Here is a 13,642-nt window from a genome sequence, read left to right on the forward strand (position 1 = left end):
GGTTGATCTCATTCCCCTGGAAGGCAGACAGCCAGAGTCCATCAGACAGAGCCCCCTAGCTTAAGTAGCCCCCTATGCCCACCTCTTATCATGTTGTACTACTGCCAGGTCCCAAGAGGCAGCCGGGGATCCAGAGAAAACAGGACTTGGACCTAGGCAGGGCTCTGGGCTCCAGAGGAGGAGGACAGGGGCGTGACACTGAGGGACCTGGCAGGACAACCCTCTCTGATGACAGACTTGGAGGCTGAGGCCTCAGGCAGAGGGGACTGCTCAGCCACATATGTGCTGCCTGACTTGGGGGGACCCGACATCTCTCTCACCATGGGCAGCATGGGACGGAGAGGCTGAGTCCAGCTCAGATAAAACCTCACGCAGCTCTGCCATCAGGCAGCTCTGATCTTCCCCAGCCTGGGGAACCAGAATGGGTGTCTCAGACGGAGCCTCTGTTCACTCATCCCTAAGATGGGCCTGATGCCCCAGCTCCCAGGGGCAGCTGCAAGGCTCTCGTGAGAGAAGTGCCCATTGCTGAGAGCTCAGAGCTCAGTTCGGGGGCTCCTGCATCCCCAGGCTCAGGATCCTGGTCCTCCCTGCCTGGCCCCCATGTTCACCCACCTCGAGATAATCACCCATCGCCAGGTGCAGCATCAGCAGGTCACCGAGGAAAGTGCCAAGATAGGGGACGACACCCTGTCACATCGGGTGAGATGAGCCTTTGCTGTCAAGTCGACCCTCTGCAGACCCTCCCTTGAAAAGTTCTCAGCCTCAGCCTCCTGGCCCACCCCAGGGTTCCCACGGGGAGCAGCCTAGGACCCTCAGCACCTCCCCTCAATTCCTCCTCCCTTCACAGCCCAATAAAACCAGACTCCTGCTCCTAACCTCCCAGCGCCAGCTTCTGGCAAATCACAGGGTATGCGGTCCCCGGCCCTCCCCGCAACAACCCATCCTGCACCAGCTCTTCCAGGCCCCCCTCCTGGTCACTTCTACTGGGGGACTCAGGCACTGTGGCACCAGGAGGAAGGGCCCTCCTCTCTTGATTTGAGGCCTCCAGCTGGGAAGGCAGAGCCCCTCCCCCACAGGCACACTCACCTGCTGCTGCTGCTGTTTCTCCTGCACTCTCTGGGGGATGATCTCCGGGGGGGCAAACGTGGAGGGCCCCTCCTGCCAGGGTCGAGGACAGTGTCAGCAGGCCATCCTCCCCTCACCCCATTTCTCTCCAGCACCACTGGCCTCCGACCCTGGACATCTGACTCGAGTCAACTGGTAGCAATGCCACTCCATCCTCCAAGGTCTTGTGATTCTAGAACAAGCCCAGCTCCAACTCTCACTCTGAGTGTGAGCTTGGGCTTGTGGCCTGGCCTCCCCAATCCTCTTTCCTCATCTGGAAGGTCTGAGAACTCCAGCTACCCTACAGGTTCTCCTGAGGACTCAGTGGCATATGACTGTCATCGTTGTCCTCGCCCTCACCCCTCCGTGTGGAGCAGGCAGAAAGCTCCCACATTCCTTTTCTCCCTCTTATCTCATCACCACCGTATGAGGCCTGCACCACACAATCACCATCCCTCCCTTCCCTGATGAGGAGGCAGAGGCCCAAACAGGGGCAGTGAGTTGCTCAGGGGCCCACAGAGGAAAGGCCGCTTGCCCCTCCCAGCCAGAGGCCATGTTCCATCGTCCTCACCTAACCCCCGCCCCACCACTGACCACAGTACTGTCCCCTGAGCTCTCAAAGTGTGATCCTGGGCCAAGCCATGGATGGAGACGAAGGGGTGTCTTGGGAGTCTGGTTGAGTGGCTCCTGCCTTCCCCTGTCTCATGGGTGTCTGGCCCCTGGGCTGGAACAGAGGCCATGCCAATGCCTTCTCCTCCCCAAGGAAACCCTCGGGATATTCTCCTGCACTGAACTCTTTCTTTATCCACTCGGGAACTGGACACCCAAGGTGTATACTCTGATCCACAGGGAGGGGAGTGACAGGAGGCTCTGCTTCCTCATTTATGTCAGATCCCAAGGTGCTTTCAGCAGTATCCACTAAGAATCCATCAGTTGCCTAGACTCTTCACATAAGCCACCTGGGGCATATGTCATTGCCAACGGGGCACTCAGGTGAGACTCCTGTGATTGACTCAAGTGACTGCTCTAGGGGTCCAGTGGGGAGTCCCAGAATGCACACACATCTGTCTCTGGTCCAGATGTTCAGACCCAAGGATGAGCAGACTGTTTGTCCACCTGGGCCATGGGAATCTCCTGTCGTTCCCAAACCTGGGGTAGGCAGGGTGCCCTCCACTTTGAGACTTGGTGAAGACAGAAGGAGCAGCAGGGGCCTGGCTTCTTGAGGACAGGTTTAGGCTGAGGGCTAAACCCACCCCAAACACCCAACAGCCTGGAAGAAGCTACATCCAGCAGGATGTCCATGCATGGAAGCCAGAGACCTGCTGATGGCACCAGCTCAGCAACTCCTCCTGGAACAGCCCAGCCAACACTACTGTGTCCCACGACCAGGGCCTCCTGCCCACAAACAGCACCCCGCCCACCCATGGACCAAACAGATCCCTCTGTTTGTTAATCTGGACAAGATAGACATGAATGTTTCAGAGAACGTTCAAGTGAGAAACTATCAAAACCACAGAATTTCCAATCCCCCTCCTCCCACCCCCTCCTCTCTTTCCAGACCCCAAGCCTCCACTCTAAGTTGGTCATCAGTTTTCTGCTCAAAGACTTGTCTTGGCTATAGAGCTCCTTAAGTTTTTCCGAGCTCTCCCTGAGGGGAGTGGAAAGAAGGAAGGATAAATTGAGGGATAATGTGAGGGGTCTGAGTGCAAATCCCTTTTCTTTGCAAACCCAAGAGATGCAACCTGCCTGGAGGAGTGTTCTCACTGGGCTCCTCTGAGCGCTAAGGTCTCGTGGGACTGGGCGGGGGCTCTCCTGTTGGTCACTGGGGTCTCCATTCCCCAGCTCTACAGAGCACCTCTGTTTTGACCACTTTGAGTTTCAACTGGGCCTAGAGTTCTGTTGCCATAAACACTTGAAAATCTCCAATGTGGCTCAACCCTGGCATTTAGGGAAACTGAGTCCTGAAGCAGAACTGGTGCACTAAGGACCCAGGGAGGCTTAGAGACCCCTCACCATGGCCCAGGCCCTGTCCCCAGCGTTTGCTGCCTCCCAGGAGTTCCCACGTGACTGAGGGGGCAATGGCAGACATACGAGAGATCCCCCATCCACCCTGATCCTCCTATGGAGAGGGGCCTACCCACCGGGAAACATCCGCCCACGTGTTCTTCAGGTGGCTTATGGAGGTTTTCTGCAGAGCAGAGATGACAGCGCGGAGCGAGGAGAAGTTCTTCAGGATCTCGCACTCCTGGGGAAGGGAAGAGAATGAGCTGTGAGGTGGGGCGCTGGAGACCCGCTTGCTCTAGCTTCAGTCCCCTTCTATTTAAATCTCCCCTCCTGGATGAGACAGATGCTCAGGGAGCCCCAGAAGGGCACATTTAGGACCCAGAGAGTAACACTCACAAGGAGGAGGATTTTAGCTCAACCCAGGGAAGGAGCCAGGGAGGAAGTGAGCATCCTCCCACTGGGACCTGGAGTCAAGGTCAGCGGGCCCCTGGCAGGAAGGGCCTAGGGACTGTGCAGGGGCTTAGATCACACACTGCAATCCTGGGAGCTGATAAAGGTGGAGAGGCCGTTCCCAAGGCTCCAGAGAGTGGCTCCACTGGGCCTGCCGCAGCACACCTGGGCCACCTGGATCCAGTGCTCCACCACCCTAGCCCTGTCCTGGGCCATCATGCTCGGGTCCCCGAGGCAAGTGGTGACGACAAGGCTGACCACCCTTCTGAAGTGGTCGACGGTGGCCTGGACGGTGGGTGCCAGGTGCTCATTGCCGGGCTTGTTCCTCTTGCCCCAGGTGGAGCCCAGGCACTGAGAGGGCACCACCTTCCGGAAGAGCTCCTGGGGAACAGGGGGAGTGTCACCCAGCCCTGCCACACCCCAGCTCCGTGTCTACCGCCCCCAAAGTGCTGCACAGGGGTCACAGTTTAGAGCTGGAGCTCAGGAAGCTCAGGATGTGGTCTGAGCCTTGTGAGAGTCCCTGGGTTTTCTTCTCTGTCCACTGCGGGCACCCAGCACAGGATGACCCAGGACCCAATACTAGCAGGGAAGGGAGGGGGCATTTGCACCCAGCCCGTCCTGGCTAACTCCAAGCTCCAGACGGTGGCTCAACTAGGCTCATCCCAAGGGGGCATCTTCCACCACCCTGATGTCCCCTCTGGTCCCACTCCGATTCTGATGCACATTCCCCTGCGGCAGCTACAACCACAGGCTCTGTCTGTCTCCCTTGTAGTGAAGTACACATCAGGTCTCTAATAAATGCTGAGGCTGTTGAGCCTCCTGAGCAGCCGGTTGGGCCACCAGGGACCTGGCTGCACACAGTGAGTTCCCTTCCCCCACTGATGGGCCAGGCCCCGCGCAGCTTTCCATCTCTTCTACCTCATGGAGCCGGCACAGCCACTCTGTGCAGCAGGTCCTGTTAGTGTCCACCTCTACGGTCTGCAGGTGGACAGCAAAGCCTTGGGGGTTCAGAAAGTTGCCCAGGTCGTAAGGTTGGTAAGGGGGAGCGCCAGGATTTGGGCCCAGATCATAGGAGTCCGGATCAGGTCTGGGGCACTGACGGCAGAGGGAAGGCCTGCCCCTCTGCCCTGAGAGCCCAGCTACTCACCGCATCCATCACGGTCAACTGCTCCACCACAAGCTTAGGAGGGAAGGCCATGAGGTTAGGCTTCTTCTCACCCTCCTTAATGGCCACAGGTGGAGATGGACTTCCCACTAGAAGTGATGGTCCAGGTGACTCCAGCTCAGCAGCTCCCACTCCTGCTGGAGCCGACGTGGGCCCTTGCTCCAGCTCCAACACTGCTGAGGGAGGGGACGCTGGCTCCAGCGCTAGAGGGGGTGGTATTGACGGAGCTGGAGCCAGCTCTACCTCCACCACTGTCCACTGCCCTGCTTCTGCCGCCGGCTGGAGCTCTGCAGCTGGCGCTGCAGCGGGATAAAGGGAAAGGTTCACCCACATAGCTGACTTTCCACGTGTCCTTCTAAACACAGGAAAGATCCCACTTCCCTTCCGGGAATACCCAGCCTGCAGTCCCCTTTACCCTCTGGCTCTGCCTCAGTGGCCTCCAGAAGCTCACACCGGGCAAGGGAAAGAGGGTCACGGCAGCTCAGCTCCGAACCAGGCAAGGTGACCTGCATGTACATCCCCTTTAGCTTGAAAAAGGGACAGCCCCAGTCTGGTCCCGCCCTAGTTCTGGTCCAAGCCCGGCGTCTCAAGGTCCTGAGTGTGGAGACCCTCTGCTCCTGCTCTCATCTCAGAGCAACACTGGATGGTGCAGGTGGCCTCGTGCACCTGCCCCTCGTCTAGTGAGTTGGTGGAGTCGAAACCATTGGGCAGCTCCTCGACGACCTCCTGAGTGGAGTTCTGCAAAGACTGCCTGGGAGCTGGGCCAGAAGGAATCAGGGGCTGCTTGCACACTGCCATTGGTGCCGACCCCCAAGAGAAAGTCTGCTCCTCAGTTCAGGCACAGAGGGGCATCCCTGCAAAGAACTGTGGTCAGGGAGGGAAAGAGATGAAACCTCTAGGGCTCGGTAACATATGAGTAGAGGAACTCACCTTCTCATGCTGCCAACCATGATGCGGGGTATGGACATGACAGACCCACCAGGCTTCCAACACCTAACAACCTGATCCTGGCTGAGAATGACCCGCCCCTCATGCCCTGCCTTACCCCCTCCACACAGACACATGCACACACACACGAAGAGGTGCAAGGAGTGTGGGGCTGATCAGGTGGGATCACAGTTGTGCCCTGGCCTGCACTAGCCTTTCCTGGGCTGCCCCGTTGTTACTTTTCGCTGCCTCCTGCCAGATGCCCAGAGGCATTGGGGAAGAGGGCTGAGCCAACGTCGGCAACGACGAAAAAGATTCTCTTTCTGGGCTTTTTTGAGCCCAGATCTTCCAAAAATCGGGACACAACAACTAAACATCTTTGTCTGTTGACCGTCGCCAGTCAAGTGAGCTGGATGGGGGTCTGTGGGTGCCTGGTTACCAGAGTTCTAAGATATGTTGAGGTCTATGACCAAAGAAGTGAGGTCATTTTTCAAGATTCCATTACCTGGGCCCCTTCCCTCAATCAAACTTGCCCAGAGCTGCTCCCTGCCCCCGGGCTGCTCACCCTCCTCCCCCATGTCATCTCCTGAACTGTACACAAGGAGCCCACACATCCCTAGCCACAGCTCCCTGCAAACCTCACTAGGGTCCTAGCTTTGGGAGACAGAGATGAATGCAGATCTCCTTTTTCTTACCAGTTCTGCATCCTGGGAAAGTCACTGTGTCTCTCAGGTCCTCCTCAGTCTCCAAACCTGTACCATGGGGATCAGGCTAGAATCTACTTCCTAGGGGCGTCACCCAGTGTATATGAGATAATATCTGTTACCCCTTTGGGCTGGTGTCATATGTAGCTAAGGCCCAAACTTAGAGGTGGGAGAATAACAAGGAGGGGTGGGAGATAGCACAGAACACCACTCAAAACAGGCCTGTGTTCCAGGAATGTGATATTGGGACAGTGACTTCCAGCTTGGCCTCATTTTCAGGTCAGCATCATGAGGGGTTTAATACTAATGGAAATTCAGATATTGCCATACTGTGGCATAAAACCATTCAATTGTTTGCTGCTTTACGTAGAATGAGAGCCAAGTGCCTCATCTTGGCTTATGAGGTGGGCAGCCTCCACAGTGGTACCCAGTAAGCCCCACCCATGATATAGCCATCCCTGTGGAACCACTAGGTGGTTAGTAACTGGCTTCTGAACATAATAGCAACCAAAGTGATGGGATGTTTCATCTAAATTTTAACTAAAAATGTCTCTCACTTCCTTTTACTCTCTCTCTCATGTTCCATCCCTCTCGCTCTCTCGCTCTGTCGAATCCCTGGAAGTGAAGAATCAAATACTGGTGTTTTGGTGCTGCCCAATATGGAGGTCTATAGAGGGGAGAAGCAAGGGAGTGCCCAGGCCAACAGACAGAAAGAAACTCAGGCTCTCAGTCCAAACTGAACCCTGAAGGCTGAGAGTGAACTTGGGGGCCAGTGTTCCTCTAGTCAAGCCTCAGTTGAGGCCACTGCCCCAACCTGTTAAACTAATTGAGGCAGAGGCGCCCAGCTAAAACGTGCCTGATTGCTGTTCCACACAAATTGTGAGATAGTCAACATTTGTAGTTTTGAAATGCAAGGTTAGGGGCAATAAAGTCAGAAAGGGAAAGGTAACTGACACAGCCTACCAGGCCCTGGCCCTACCTTCCACCCCAGCTCCTGTTCTCTCCTCTCAGCCTCCCTCCAGCCGCACTGGCCATCTTTCTAACCTCTTCTGGCCAAACTCACTTCTGCCTGTGAGACTTAGGACTAGTGGTGCCATCTCCGTGACACACTGCTCCCAGACTCATGCAGAGCTGGATCCCTCTTGTCATTCTTGTCCCATCAAATGTCACCCCAGTGAGGCCTTTCAGACCCTCCTACCCAGTGACCCCCAGCCCTCCCTCACAGCCCCCTGATGTGTTTCTCTACAGCACTTGCTCTTTTCTTTCTCATGTCTTTGCTTTTGTCCCTTTCCCTTCTAGACTGTGAGCTCTTGGCAGGCAGGGACCACTTGGTCATTTTCATCCTACACTTCACCCCACCAGGGCACCTGGCACAGGGTGACTGTTCAGTGCACAGCTGCTGAATGAGTACATGGGAAGCTCTTGCACCCCTCCCCCTGCTTATGACCAACTTTGATTGTGGAGATGAACACTAGTAATAGGAGGTACAAGTTGTTTCTGAGGCAGGGGAACAGCCAGAAATACTTCTGTTTGACTCATCACTGCTCCAGGAGCTCTAGCAAAGTTCAGTGGACACTGTGTAAATTCCAGGTTTACAGCAGAAGGACTTGATGTATATATATTATGTAATGGTTACCAAAATAAGTTTAGTTCACATCAATCACCAAACAGAAATAAAACATTTTCTCCTGGGGATGAGAAATTTTAGCATCTACTCTCTTAGCAACTTTCAAATATACCACACAGCAGTGTTAACTTGCACAGTGCTGTATATCAAGTATATCTCAATACAACCGGAAAAGAAAAAAATCAAAAAACTCACTGGCCACCACTGACACAAGAGGCTGCCCACCCCCTGATGTCCAGCACTACCACTGCAACCCAGGGAGGAACTCCATCAAACAGAAAGGAAACTTTCTCCAGGTGTCCTCAAAGCAGAGGCTCTCCAGGGTCCCAGGCTTAAAGGAGCAGGACCTGTTGGCTTCGAGGGAGTGGGAGCAATCTCGGGAGCCTACTTTCCCCCACTCTTGCTGTCTCCCACCAGGTGTCCTCTTCACTCCTGAGGCATCCTAACCTCAACCAGGACAATGATTCCCCCTACCTCCAGATGAGGACCTTGAGGTTCCCACAAGAATTACTCTTCTCCCTGGACTCTGGACTTGGTGTCCAGTGCTCTGGCATCTTCTTCCTTATCCACAGTTCTCATGTTTCCAAACCCCCAAGCCGCCTCAGTTCTAAAGGATCTCCAGGGGCTGGAAAGCGTTTACTCAGGGTTTCAGAGCACAGTAGGTCATCGACAGAGAACCCAGTCCAACAGACATGTTGTGAGTGCATGGAACACTTGGAGTCACCCACTGGATGCACTCCACTTTATACAGGAGGACCATCACTGAGGTCTTCTCTCCTCTTCCCAATGCCTACACAAGGGGAAGGATGGGCTCATCACAACTCTGGGTGACCACAGAGGTGGACTGCAGGACCCTAGTCCTGTGCTCCCTAGGCTGGGCCAGGGATGGGTCTGGAACAGGTAGAAACCTAGGAACCTTACACATTCCTCTGCCCATCTCTGGGGCCCCGGGCATGTATCTAGGAGAACAGATGTTACTGCCCCGTGGGAGAGTTGCCTGCAACTTCTCTCCCTCCTGCCTCTTGTCACTTCCCCGGTGTTGGCTCTTTCTTGACTGCACCTCCGTGGTCCCCACATGAGAAGTCAGTGAGAGTGGGTGTGCCTGTGCACATTCGATGATGAGGAGAGGAAAATGACCCCATATGGAGAGGGGTGGGCAGCAATCCCCTAGGATCTTAATGCCTCTCATTGCCAAAGGAAACCTGAGGGAAGGGGTGGAGCCTTGGCCAAGGAAGCTGGAGCTCTCTCTAGTCTTCAGGACTCTGACCACCTCCTGTGGTCTGGGACAGTACTTGCCTCTTTCTGGGCCAGTTTGTCAACTATACAGTGAGGGGTAAAATGTGCAACAGCACAAGCATGTGCTCGGCCAGGAGAAGTCATCAGGCCCCATAGATACATTAAGTACGTTTTAAGTGTATTGAAGACATTAATATTGCTGTGCAATCATCACCACGATCCATCTTCAGAACTCTTCTCATCTTGCAAAACTGAAACTCTACACTCATTCATGAAAAACTCCCCATTCCGCCTCCCCCCAGCCTCTGACAAACACCATTCTACTTTCTGTCTCTCTGAATCTGGCAATTTCAGGAATCTCATAGAAGGGAAATCACACAAGGTTGTATTTTTGTGACTGGCTTATTTCATTTAGAGTAATATCATGAAGGTTCATCCACGGTGTGCCATATCTTAGAATTTCCTTCCTTTGTTAATAATGAATAATATGCCATTGTATGCATATTCCACATTTTGCTCATCCATACATCCCTGGACTGATACCATAGCCAGGCTCAAAACCAAGCCCAAAATAAAATGGGGCCCCAGCCAGATTTTTATCAACGGTCTCCTGGAGACTACTTTCTTAAACCTTGTCCCATGTGATATTTACTAAGGATCTAATCTTGGGCCGTGAGTTGTTTTTCAGAAACTCCGTTTTTCCTCCTTGAGCAAATTTCAACAGCTTTGAGCCAGTGAGACTACAAGACAGCTGGCAAGACTCAAACCGCTACTGCACAAGTGACTGGCGGATAACCTGGGAGACCAAGAACTCCCCTGCCGATCATGTTAAGAACACCACCTTTTGAACATAGGATGTATGACAGAACATTAAAATCTTCTGCACTTGCACAAAATGCCTAGGACTGCCCCCAACCTTCCCGCACCCGCTCCTTTTTCCTTAAAAAGCCCTTTTCAACAGCCCATCGGGGAGAACGATTTAACCTTTGTCTTCTGTCTCCTTGCTGGCCAACTTCGTAATAAAGCTTTTTCCCTTTATTACGAAGAGTGGGTAGCCCATGGTTGGCTTAAGAGGTGTTTGGGCAGTGAGCCCTCTGTCAGTTACAATACTTGTGTGGTTTCCATGTTTTAACTATTATGAATAATGATGCTATGAACATGAGTGTTGAACTATGCTTTTGAGAACATGCTTTCTACTCTTTGGGGGGTATAGACCCAGAATTGGAATTGCTTGATCCTATATAATTATATTTTTTATTTTTTTTTTAGGAATTGTTATATTGATTTCTACATCAACTATATATTATATATTCCCTCCACAGTGCACAAGGGTTCCTTTTTCTCCACATCTTGGCCAACATTGGTTCTAGTATTTTTCTTCTTCTTTTTTTTTTTTTGGATAGATGCCATCCTAATGAATGTGAGGTGGTCTCTCGCTATGTTTCTGATTTACATTTCCCTAATGATTACAGATGTTGGGCATCTTTTCATATGCTTATTGGTCATTTGCAGATATTCTTTGAGGAAATGTCTATTCATGTACTTTGTTCAATTTTTATTTAGGTTGTTGTTTGTTGTGGAGTTTAGGAGTTCTCTATATATTCTGGATATTAAGCCCTTGTCAGATACATGGTTTGCAAATATGGTCTCCCATCCTGTGGGCTGTGCTTTTACTCTGTTGATAATGAATTTTGAGACATAAAACTTTTTAATATCCATGAAGTCCAGCATGTGTATTTTCTTATTTTATTGCCTGCTCCTTGGGTGTCATATCCATGAAATCATTACCAAGTCCCATCTTGTAATGATTTGTCTTATGTTTTCTTCTAAGGGTATTATAGTGTTAGCTCTTACCTTTAGGTCTTTGATTCACTGGGAATCAAGTTTTGTATACAGTGTTAGGTAAGGGTCCAAGTTGATTCTTTTGCATGTAGATATCCACTTTTTCCAGCACAACTTGTTGAAAAGACTTTTCCCCATTGAATAATCTTGTCACCCTTGTCAAACAATTTGATCGCATGGGTGAGGGTTAATGTCTGGGCTCTCAATTCTGTTTCTATTGGTCAATATGTCTGTCTTTATGTCATGACAATGCTGTTTTGATACTGTAGATTTGTAGTAAGTTTTCAATTAGGAAGAATCAGTCCTCCAACTTACTACCTCCTTTCAAGATTATTTTTGGTATCTGGGCTTACTTGAGATTCCATAAGAATCTTAGGATGGGTTTTTTTCTATTTTAGCACAAAATGTCCTTGGGATTTTGATAAGGACTGCACTGGATTTGTTGATCTCTTTGGATAATGTTGACATCGTCAGAATAAGGAGTCCTCCAATCCATGGTGAGGGGATGTCTTTCATTTCTAGTAGTGCCAGGTGGCTGTTCAGGTTGAGGGGGTGGCACTCCTTGAGGTAGTAGTGCAGAAACCCACAATGAATGAATGCATGTATCTTTACATATTAGTTTTTTCATGTTCTTTGGATAAATACGCAGCAGTGGAAGAGCTGGATTGTATGGTGGTTCTAGTCTTAATTTTTTGAACAATCTCCATACTGTTTTCCATAGTGACTGCACTAATTTGCACTCCCATCAGCCGTGTACGAGAGTTCCCTTCTCTTAACATCCTCTCCAACACTTGTTTCCTGTGTTGTTAATTACAGCCATTCTGATAGGTGTGAGGTGATATTTCATTGTAGTTTTGATTTGCATTTCCCTGAAAGTTATTGATGTTGAACATCTTTTCATGTGCCTGTTGGCTATCCGTATAACTAAATTTAAGTCCACAATTCCATCAGTCAATGCCCCTTGCTTAAAGTTATTTTCTGTTGACATACTATTAATACGTTATTATGAACTACAGTCCCTAGTTTAAGGGTCACTCTTTGTGTTGTACAGTTCAATGGGTTTTGACACACATATAGTGACATGTAGCCACTATTATGTACAGAACAGTCTCACTAAGCTAAAAATCCTCTGAGCATCAGATTAGCTCTTAACAGCTTTTTAAAATATTAACAATTGTCAGAATAACTTAAATTTTTACGTTGAAAAGTGTTCCACAGGTGCTAAGTTGTGTTAGTCTCACTATTATGATCACTATTAGAAATAATGAAAAAAATGAACCCCTACATAAACAGCAAAAACCATAGAATTTTAAAGATAAAAAGGATCTTGAAGATTAGGAAATCTCATATTCCTCAAGACCCTGCCCTCCAGTCTCTCAGTTTTCTGTGTCATTTATCTGCTGACTCTGCTGAGCAGAAAGAAATTGATAAAGAAAAACAAAGCCAAAAACAAATATTGGTTCTAAGTACTCCTCTTGAGCCCAATTTAATCAAGCACGGCTTCTTTTTTATTGCCTATTTGCATCAGGAACATAGTTACTAGCTAGAGCCTAATTTGAGACTATTCATTATGAATGAAAGATGTCATATCTAAGAACAGAATGGAATTCACTGAGGCTTTATTCTTGGGACATTTGTAGGATTAAGTCAGGACACACTGTGAGAGTAATAAATAAGTTCTGTATATTTTTCTTCTCCAAGACCATGGATTTCAGCCACACTTTATACCCATGTACTTTGCAACAATGAAAAACAATTAAACACTGACCTTGAATATTTTGCCCTCAGATTCATTAGTCTTTAAAACATAAATTGAGCAATTTAAATGTAGATGACTAAAAGACTATGGAGACTTCTAGAATGTCACATTAGGTCCTTTAGAAGTGAAGAATTGACTTTATAAAGCATTTCTATTCCTTCTTAAACCTTGACAATAGTGCTACTGTGACTCTGTTTTAAAGAGGATAATGGCGGGCTTTACTTTAATTTGCACTTTTGTTTTTAAAGTACATTTACTTAATATTTCTCAGTCTCTTGAAAACTTTTATCATTAAGCTCAACCTTCATTTAAATCAGCAGACCTATTAGGTGAAGGCGACATGAACATTTACTTGCAAACTCCTCAGAAAATTACTAATTTGACCTTTACTTTGGACCATCCATTGTAGAACTCAAACTGGATGTATTCGCCAGCCACCTCAAAATGGCTCTTAACTATGTGTTCGTACCTTTACCTGGGAAGATATTATCTGAGGGTAATTGTTCTTCCCACTTTCTTTACCTCAAACAGCAATACTTCCAAAATTTTAAGGAAAATGTGGGCAATTTGGTGAAAACGAAGTGACTTAAGTTTGTTTTAGCATGCCAATGAAATTAAGAAAATAAGTATTTTAATTATTATTGAATTTAAAAATCAGAAATGAAGAAAACAAACTTTGTCCAAAGACATTTCTGCAAGTGAAATCCTCTGAGAAACTGACAGCTAGCCTCCCGTTTTAACCACTAAACCATAAGAAATGTAATACCGTGGGCAAACACTTGAGAGTCATCACCTACACGCACCCCCAACACCATCAGGGCCAC

At 49.6% G+C, this 13,642-nt stretch overlaps 1 protein-coding gene across 1 annotated transcript; it reads right to left on the minus strand.

The window, feature by feature from the left end:
- Positions 1-4,756, minus strand: LOC131415218 (ral guanine nucleotide dissociation stimulator-like). Its single transcript, XM_058556634.1, has 6 exons — positions 4,706-4,756; positions 3,724-3,939; positions 3,246-3,349; positions 1,087-1,158; positions 613-687; positions 1-16 (listed from the first exon to the last, which is right to left on the minus strand). Exons 1-5 carry the CDS (start codon positions 4,754-4,756, stop codon positions 645-647), a joined length of 486 nt encoding a protein of 161 aa, XP_058412617.1. The 3' UTR covers positions 1-16; positions 613-644.
- Positions 4,757-13,642: the final 8,886 nt, after the last annotated feature.

This window comes from Diceros bicornis, chromosome 16 (genome assembly GCF_020826845.1).
Source record: "Diceros bicornis minor isolate mBicDic1 chromosome 16, mDicBic1.mat.cur, whole genome shotgun sequence".
NCBI classification, from domain to species: domain Eukaryota; kingdom Metazoa; phylum Chordata; class Mammalia; order Perissodactyla; family Rhinocerotidae; genus Diceros; species Diceros bicornis.